Source organism: Stigmatopora nigra, chromosome 10 (assembly GCF_051989575.1).
Source record: "Stigmatopora nigra isolate UIUO_SnigA chromosome 10, RoL_Snig_1.1, whole genome shotgun sequence".
Taxonomy (NCBI): domain Eukaryota; kingdom Metazoa; phylum Chordata; class Actinopteri; order Syngnathiformes; family Syngnathidae; genus Stigmatopora; species Stigmatopora nigra.
Window position 1 is genome coordinate 1,127,778 of NC_135517.1, and position 9,432 is coordinate 1,137,209.

The window sequence follows — 9,432 nt, forward strand, 5'->3', positions numbered from 1 at the left end:
AAAAGAAGTTGGACTGCCTGGATGTAAAAAAAATGTAAAGATTTTATCTGAACTTTCTCATCTGCTCTGTAGATGGCAGTGATGGCTAATGTAAAAAAATAAATAAATAACAAACTGGTTTCCAGTCTGACATTGACAATGAATTTGCAGACTTCCCTTCATGTTTTGGCCATATTTAAACATTTTTACTGAATCAACTGGCTATTATTGGCATTTAAACATAATTTCTACCAATAATAAAATACATTCACTTAAATAATAAAAAAAATATATAATATAGTGTCTAAAATTACCATTATAAACTAAATATTTCTAATTTACAGCCAGAAAATGACAACAACCTGTCTGATTGATTTTCCCATTGGATCCCTAAATCATAATGGGGGGGTCTTAAGTATTGGGCACCCACCTGGTGACCACTTTAGGAAAGCCCACCTCTTCTTGTGAGGGTGTCAATCAGGATTAATGCCCCCCACCACCACCATCATACGTCACCCGATGTTCTCCTCCTCCCTCAACCTTTGCCTTCCCTCCCCACCTCCCTCCTTCTGCTCCTTTGCAGCCTGGCCTCGTTTCGGCTCAACTCGGCAGAACTCGGAAGAACTCGGCTCAACTCGGGATAACCCGCCTCGCTTCGGCTAGCCACGGCTCACTTCGGCTCAACTCGGGCGAACCCGCCTCGCTTCGGCTAGCCTCGGCTCACTTCGGCTCAACTTGGCTGGACTCGGCTCACTTCGGCACACTTCGGCTCAACTCGGCTGGACTCGGCTCAACTCGCTTCCACGCTCGGAGTTCATATAAAAGCGGCGGCCGGCAGTTCGCGGAGCGCACAAGAGTCCTGTGCGTGAGCCTTCAGGGCAGAAATGACGGGCCCGAAGCGCACTCCGACCAGCTCGGACTCGTGAGCGAGATCGGGCCGCAGGTGAGAAAGAAAAAGCGACAAGTTTTCGCCATGGACCTGAGGAGCGCCTGTCGGGTGCTCGTCTTCCCGGTCCAAATGCTCTTCTTCGTGCTACGTTCGGCCGTGTGGCGACTACTGCCGAGCAGGCGGAAGCAGCTGACCGACGAGGTGGTGTTGATCACCGGAGGTGGACGCGGCATTGGACGGCACCTGGCCAAGGAGTTCGCCAAACAGGGCGCCAGGAAGGTAAGACCCAATGGACACTTGTTCCGCTTCTTTTCGAGGTCATATCGAGGTTTATTAGCCGATTTTCTGAACGTACTTGGACTGAATGACCCGAGTCGCTGGGTGGGAAGGGCTCAGGTATGATTGACGTGTCCAAAATGGAGTCACCTGGTCGATCCCGTGCTATACAATTGGCTGTGTTTACACTGACAAATTGGTTTAAATCCGATTTCAGTTCGGTTTGGGCCCTATGGCGGATTAATTGTTAGAACGTCTGACTCGGTTCTGAAATCGAGGTTTAAATTTGGGTACTGTGTGGAGTTTGAATGTTCTCTTTTGGCCTTTTTGGCTTTTTTGTGTACTCCAAACCTGGTTGACTACCCTAAATTGTCCTTAGCTATGAATGATTGGGTGTCCGTCCTTGTGCCCTGGCGACCAATTTAAGTTAGACCTCGCCTACTGCCGTCAGTTCGTTAGGATCGGCTCCAGCACCCCCGTTGATAAAAATTAATGATTTTTTTTGGGTGTCCTAGTGGAGTCTTTGCGCATCCGCCTCACATTTCTGAGATCAAGGGTTCTGACCTCCGTGTGTGAAGTTTGTATGTTCTCCTTGGGCCTGCGTGGGTTTTCTCTGGGTACCCCAGTTTCTTACCAAATCCCAAAAACATTCATGCTCAGCTAATTGTACGCTAAATTGTCCCTAGGTATGAATGTGTATGGTTGTTAGCCTCCTTGTGAATTGCGATTGGTAGGCAAACCCATTCAGGATGAGCCCCGCCTACTTCCCCCAGTTGGTTGAGGACCTCGAGCGATCCTTGTGAAGATGAGTACACCAAATAAATTAATTTTACAACCAGTTATTAGTAATACTTAAATTTAAAGTCGTTCCAAAGTCACATTCATACAATGTTTCAACGTTGAACACAAAAAAAGTAATAATTTCCTCATTTATGATCAGGCATATGAAAGGGCACCCTTAACTAACGTATTCCTTTGATTAGTAAGTGTTGTGCCTGAAAATGTGAGATAAATAACAATAAATAATTCCCCTCTGTGAAACAGATATTCGAAAGTAAACAAAAGATGAGCGTGGACCAACATTTCGACTTTTTACAGCTTTTAAAGTCCAAAAAGTTCAACATTCTCTAAAAAATAGCAAATATATTTTAGCTCAGAATGCTAATCTTGCTATATTTACCTGCAAATTCTCTCCATAACATCAGAAAATGACGCAAAATACGGAAATCAAACCATAAAATACAATTTTTTTGAACTTTTCTCAACTTTTTGGCACATTTTTTAGTTTTTTCTCATGATATCTTGGGCAAAAAAAGCGAAATACTAAAAAAAAACTGGCTTTTGAAGGGGCACTTTTGCTTCGATTGAGAGTTTTGCGGTAAAATGCTAGAAAAAGAGCGGCGCAAAGTCTTTGGCCGAGCGCAGCTGCACAACAAAAGACGTCCTTCAGCTTTTCAGCGCCTCATTGTCGGGCCGCCACAAAGGTGCGAAGGCATTGAAAGCGACACCTGCGCTAACGTGCGCGACAATCTACCTCCTGCCCGCGTCGCCGCAAAAGGGAAACAGCGGGGTCGTTTTAACCTCTGACGTGAACCGGAATTTCCTTCTTTTTTCCTCCAAGACAAACTGTGGAGTTGATGAATGAACGTTTGGAGATCAGCTCTTGCAGAACCGTGCTTCCAAACAACTAAAAACGAAGAACTGGATTGGACGCTAGTGGGAAAATTATAATTAAAAGAGGGCTTGACCACAGGGGTCAAGTTTTAGTACTCTGAATGGGTACACGAGTACAAAGATGTGTAGAAAAGCACAAAAAGTTGAAAAGTATAGTCAACTTGTGTAAAAACCTCAATTTTAATAGTATATTTATACTCCTTTAGTTCTACTGGACAAGTATTTTAAAGTAATTGTTTAAAAAGAGGCAAATACTATGTTTTTTTAGACTATTTCTGTGAAGTGAAAGTGCATATTTCCATTTCAAGTCCCTCAAATGTTTATATTTTTAAGACACGCCCCTCCTGATCATGTATTTATTATTTTTTTTAATTATGGAGGACTTCCCACACAAAATGGATTGGACGTCTATTGCCATTAAAGGCAGTTAAACATGATCACCAAATGCCAAACTGTTTCCAGTTCAATGTCAGGTAGGGATAGGCTCCAGCACCCTCCACAAGTGGTTCGGAAAATGAATTAAAGTTGACGTTGAGTTATCTACTTTGAAGTAGGGAGGTCCCCAATCAAAAATCTGATTGGAATTTATTGGACCAATCACATTAGAGGATGGTAATCAGTTAAAAAAGCTTTTTTTTTACATTTATTTAATGTACAGTGTTCCCTCAGTTATCGCGGTTAATGGGGACCGGAACCAAGTGAATTCCCGAAGTAGGGATTCCCCTTCAAAAATGCTTAATTTGAATTTAATTCAATTTTTTTTAATTTTTTTTTAAAATTTTTTATGTTCTTACCCCCCTGTATACAGTACACCATATAGAATACGTGTAGACAGAGTGAAATTCATGTCATAACAAAAAAAAACTTTAAAATATGTTGTTTCAATGTAATATTTGTGTTTTTATGTTTTTATTTTTTCCCAAAAATATCCGCGAAGCTCTGAGTCCGCGATAGCTGAACCGCGAAATAGCGAGGGAACACTATATAACGTCCCTTACACACTTTGACCCGAGAGTAAAGTATTTGGTCTTCAGTCTTTCTTATATTCTGGCTCAAAACTTGGATTTCCACCCGCTTGAAAGCCACCACGCTGACAACAGGTTTGCGTGTGTGTGTGTCAATATGTGTGTTAGAGTGTGTGTGTGTTAATGTGTGTGTTTTGTCCCGGAGGCGGGAAGCACAGCACTCCCAGCTGGGTATTGCCCCGCAAGTGACCTTGCTGTCTCTGCAGTAATTAGACAGCGGCAGGCGACTGCCTCCTGAACTCCCGCTGCCCCCTCTCCCTCCTCGGCGTGAGTTTTTTTTTTTTTAAAGGTGGAGGCCGGGGGTGAGGGGGTTGCTTGGACATGGGATGTCTAACTTTGGCCCTGCGCGTGGTTGCTGTCCCAAGTTTTTCCCCAAAATTTTCTTATATGCTGTGAATGCTCCTTGGCTGTTGTGAATGGAAATTCAATCTAGTTTAACTGGGAATGATTAGAGGTAGCTCCTCCCCTTGAGTTGATTTTTATTGGTTATTTATTCGTAGGCTGGGGAATATGATCGCTGAATGTTGGTCTTCCCAGTTGAAATGATATTATATATGGTATATAAGTATATTACTTTAAAATGTATACTATATTTGTGTGTATGTATGTGAATATACATCTATATTTAAATACCGTAGATAAAGGGTCCAGATTTCATGTGGGCTGGACCATTTTAGATATAATATTTGATTTTTTTTTTTATATATGGATTAAAATAACTGGATTAAAAGCCCTGAATATTCAGTTTTTTATAGATTTAAAACAATGTTTATTTTAGCTTTTTTTTAAATATATTTTTAGATTTTACTAAATGATTTTTGAACTAAAAACACAGAAAAAAGGAATTAAAAAGTGACAATTATTGATTTAAAATGGGGAAAATCACTAAAATGTTGTTAAACAACACATGTAACAACAAAAAATGAAATTGCGATTAAATTTTTTTTTTTAGATAATTATAATGTTAGGCTGAATTTAATTTAGCTTGTTCAAACTGGGGGTGCTGGAGTCATTTAGATTTTCTTATTTACCCTTTTTTTAGTACATTTCTAATAGGGATGTGGTCTTATTTGTGCAAAAATATGGTTTAATAACCAATCAAGTAGTGTCACCAGGTTAATGAAAATGTCTTTTTTTTTTTAGTGTTTCTCTTCCATTTTCTTCTGGCAGCTTATTTTTTGTGTCACGCCAGCTGACAAACCGTAATGAATCCAATGTGATTTTTAACAGGTAAGCACGGTTAGAGGCCTGACGTCTAATGAGATTTCTGCCGGGGGGAGAACGGGGGGGTCTTTTGTTTGCCAGACTTCAATCCCATTAGAAACTCTGGCTTATTCAACAGGACGTGTCTGCTTTGTGGTTATCTCCAAGCCCGGTAACAAAAAAAAAGAAAAAAAAAACAATCAACTCCAATAAGTTTGCCCAAGCTGAAAGCTGACAGAGTCAAATTTCTGTTTGTTTAGCCTCTTCGCCCGTTAGCTAAGGCTAACTCCGGACTGCCTCAATGTAGCCTGTTGCTAAAACGAGCTAAGGCTAATATCAGATTCTGCCAATGTAGCCTGTTGCTAAAACAAGCTTAGGCTAATATCAGATTGCCCCAATATAGCCTGTTGCTAAAATGAGCTATGGCTAATATCGGATTCCGCCAATATAGCATGTTGCTAAAACAAGCTACAGCTAATACAGGATTCTCCCAATATATCCTCTTATTAAAACGAGCTAAGGCTAATACTAGGATTTTGCACAAAAACAAGCTAAGGCTAATACTGGACTGCCCCAATATAGCCTGTTGCTAAAGGCAGCTAAAGCTAATCCCAGGCTGCCGCAATAGAGCCTGTTGCTAAAGCTAGCTAAGGCTAATACCGGACTGGCCTAATATAGCCTGTTGCTAAAATCAAGCTCCCTTAATTAAGCAAAAAAGATGATTTTAGTTATGCTTTTCTATTTTTAAAAGTCTAAAATAAAACCAATCAGATCAGTATCAACAAAATGTATTTTGAAAATATGGTGGGATGGGTTCTGGCACCCCCACTTGAGAATAAACGTTGGAGAATGAACGATGAAAGTAGCGCTAGTCATCGTGCTAACGCGAGGCTGCTATTGGTGCGTTCAGGACCATACGCTTCTATCCAAAGAGCCATACACTGCCCACAAGCCTCAGGTTTGACATCATTTAACAAAACCCCTCCCCTTTTTGGCAGGTGATCCTATGGGGCCGCACGGAAAAATGCCTAAAAGAGACAGCGGAGGAGATTTCCCTGGCGGGAACAGAGTGCCACTACTTCCTGTGCGACGTGGCCAATCGGGAAGAGGTTTACAAGCAAGCCAAGGTTGTTCGAGAAAAGGTACTCACATTTTTTTTTTTTTGGCCACTTCGCATTCTCCCCATCTGGCGTATAGATTTATTCTTTGACTCAATTCTCCCAAATAAGAGCGAAGAATGTTGATGACAGCTCTGGGGCGGCGAAAAAAAAATGGTCTCACGGAAACAGACGTGGACAATCAGTGTAGTCCAAGTATTTAAATACCTAAGAATCACTCTTGACTCTCAACTTGTCTTTAAACGACAACTCAAAAACACACAAACTAAAATGGAACTAAAACAATACCATTAAATATACAGATACTACCTTTAAGTTGACAAAATCTTCCAACACAAGCCCCTCCCCCACTGCACGCTTTTGTACCAAAAAGTTCCAAGACATCAACAAGTGCTCTAGAGGTGACTGTGTAATTCCCTTTTTAAAAAGTGCTAAATTAGCCATAGCATAGCAATTAGCATTTGTTAACTCCCGTCTCTGAACTTCTAGGCCAGGGGTAGAGAACCTATGGCTCGGGAGCCTTATGTGGCTCTTTTAGTGGGTGCATATGGCACCCAAATAACCTGTCAGTTAATATATGGAGTTCTGTATGCACCAATAGGAAATCTTATATAATATTTATTTTCATTAGAGACTCTTTTGTGTATAAGGTAATTAGCAATAGCGTATCAATGTTGTCCAAAGAATTCTGGGAGTTTTTGTACTTTAAAAGTGGCAAAATGAATTTTAAAAGGGTATATTTTTAATGAATTTTAAGTGTGCTAAGTGTGTTTATTATGTGTCATTGTTTATTATCAACCTAAACAAGGGACTAATGATGGAAATCTTACATATTTACATTGATATTTTCATTATGTGCTGTCATCTAGTAAATAAATCAATTTTAATAGTTTGTCTTTTTATGGGTTCAGGTTGGAGACGTTAGCATTTTAGTCAACAACGCGGCTGTAGTCCACGGCAAGAGTTTGATGGACAGTGATGACGACGCCCTACTCAAATCCCAGCACATTAACACATTGGGGCAATTTTGGGTGAGTTTTTGGGGGTTATGGGTTCAATGATTCTCTCTGGAAATGAAAAAAAAATCGGCATCTTGACTCTTGGCCCCCGTTTGACGATATTTACCCCCAGACCACGAAGGCCTTCCTGCCTCGGATGTTGGAGCTCCAGCACGGCCACGTGGTGTGCATCAACTCCATCCTGTCCCAGTCGCCCATCCCTGGGGCCGTGGACTACTGCACCTCCAAGGCTTCGTCCCTGGCCTTCATGGAGAGCTTGACGCTGGGTCTGCTGGACTGTCCCGGCGTAGGGTGCACTACCGTCCTCCCGTTTCACACCAACACCGAAATGTTCCAGGGCATGAGAGTCAGGTAAGATCTAGCTAGCAGTAACAAGACCGAGGCGAATTTGTGGAGCGTTTTTTTCCCGTTTAGTCATTTCAACTTAAAATTATGTTAAACCCACTCAGATTTTTTTTTCGTAACCTGAATATTTTGCATGTAGAAATATTTGTAAGTAGAAGACTCACTGAATTTTTACTGGTTGCTTTTCCCAGATTACAATTTAAAATTATGTTAAGCACACTCACAAAAACTTTTCATAACCTGGATATTTTGCATGTAGAAGCATTTGTAAGCAGAAGACCCACTGAATTTTTACTGTTTTTTTTTCATAGATTCTACCTTAAAATTATGTTAAGCACACTCGGAAAACTTTTTGGAACCTGATTTTTTTTTGTTTAAAGAAGAATTTTTAAGTAGAAGACCCACTGAATTTTAACTGGTTGCTTTACCCAGATTCCACCTTAAAATTATGTTAAGCACACTCAAAAACATTTCTTAATCTGAATATTTTGCATTTAGAAGCATTTATAAGTAGAAGACCCACTGAATTTGTACTGGTTGCTATTCCCAGATTCCAATTTAAAATTATGTTAAGCACACTCACAAAAACATTTCATAACCTGAATATATTGCATGTAGAAACATTTGTAAGTAGAGGACCCACTGCATTTTTACTGATTGCTTTTCCCAGATTCCAACTTAAAATTATGTTAAGCACACTCAGAAAATGTTTTCATAACCTGAATATATTGCATGTAGATACATTTGTAAGTAGAGGACCCACCGGATTTTTACTAGTTGCTTTTCCCAGGTTCCAACTTAAAAATATGTTAAGCACACTCACAAAAACTTTTCATTACCTGAATATTTTCCATGTACAAACATTTGTAACCAGAAGACCCAATGAATTTTTACGGGTTGCTTTTCCCAGATTCCCGCAGCTGTTTCCGCCCCTCAAGCCCGAGATGGTCGCCCAGAAGACGGTGGACGCGGTCCGCATGGACGTAGCGTTTCTCTACCTGCCTTGGACCATGCATGCACTTGTCGTTCTCAAAAGGTGAGTTCCGTTCCGATCTGGCTTTCACAATTTCCCTTTTTTGGACATTTTGACTGATTTGGTTGTTTTTTTCTGTACCAAATTCCAAGTTTCATGCCGCAAGTTGCACTTGAAGAAATCCACAAATTCACGGGAAGTTACACCTGCATGAATACGTTCAAAGGACGGACTTGAGCCTCCACCATTAGGTTCTCGCTTCCGAGGATTAAGAACTGTGGACCTAAAAACGTCCTCGGAGACGGACCAGATGACTTTTGCGGGGTGATGTAAGGGGTAACGGACCGGTCGCCCTTTTTAACGAATGTCAGGGAATGCGTTAAATGTAAATACTGTACAGAGATGCCAAGGATCGGTCGGTCTGTACCTGTGACACTTGTTTTAGTCCCAGTTTCAATCTGATTTTTATTTGCATCAAATCACGATAATAAAATGCAGTTTTAGAGACGAGTCCTTGTCTGAGAAGACGTCTTTAGCGGTGTGAAAGCTAGCTTTAAATCCGGGTTGGATGATGAAAGACGTTGGGTCGACGAGATGGTCTCAAGCACCCCATAAAATGGCTATTAATGCTCTTTTATAGGAGGGCGAAAAGTCAATGTCGCACCTTCAATCGATGGCGTGCTATTTTTGAGTCAGCAAAATTGCAGCGCTGTCGTTCGTTACTTCGATGCTGCTTATTCCGGGGTGCCGGAGTCTAACCCAAACTGAACGAGACCTTAAATTGGTTAGGAATCGATCCTGTTTCTGCAAATAACGAAGCAAGGTGAATAGAACACTACATCAGTGGACTGTGAGGTGAGTACATATTGGTGTTGGGTTTTTAGCTGGAATGTGTCCAATTGACCTCTACTTACGAATGGTTGTACATACA

General features: G+C 41.0%; 1 protein-coding gene across 1 annotated transcript; it reads left to right on the forward strand.

Annotated features, from left to right (window-relative positions):
• Window positions 1–770: 770 nt before the first annotated feature.
• Window positions 771–9,011, forward strand: dhrs3b (dehydrogenase/reductase (SDR family) member 3b). Its single transcript, XM_077727299.1, has 6 exons — window positions 771–1,147; window positions 6,045–6,188; window positions 7,076–7,195; window positions 7,296–7,534; window positions 8,439–8,564; window positions 8,654–9,011. The coding sequence occupies exons 1-6, from the start codon at window positions 953–955 to the stop codon at window positions 8,736–8,738; spliced, it is 909 nt and encodes a 302-aa protein (XP_077583425.1). The 5' UTR covers window positions 771–952; the 3' UTR covers window positions 8,739–9,011.
• The last annotated feature ends 421 nt before the right edge of the window (window positions 9,012–9,432 follow it).

Coding starts and splice junctions, on each gene's coding strand:
- dhrs3b (XM_077727299.1), top strand. CDS start 953: ATGGACCTGAGGAGCGCCTGTCGGGTGCTCGTCTTCCCGGTCCAAATG. Junction 6,189..7,075: donor CCAAGGTTGTTCGAGAAAAG/GTACTCACATTT, acceptor TTATGGGTTCAG/GTTGGAGACGTTAGCATTTT. Junction 7,196..7,295: donor ACACATTGGGGCAATTTTGG/GTGAGTTTTTGG, acceptor ATTTACCCCCAG/ACCACGAAGGCCTTCCTGCC.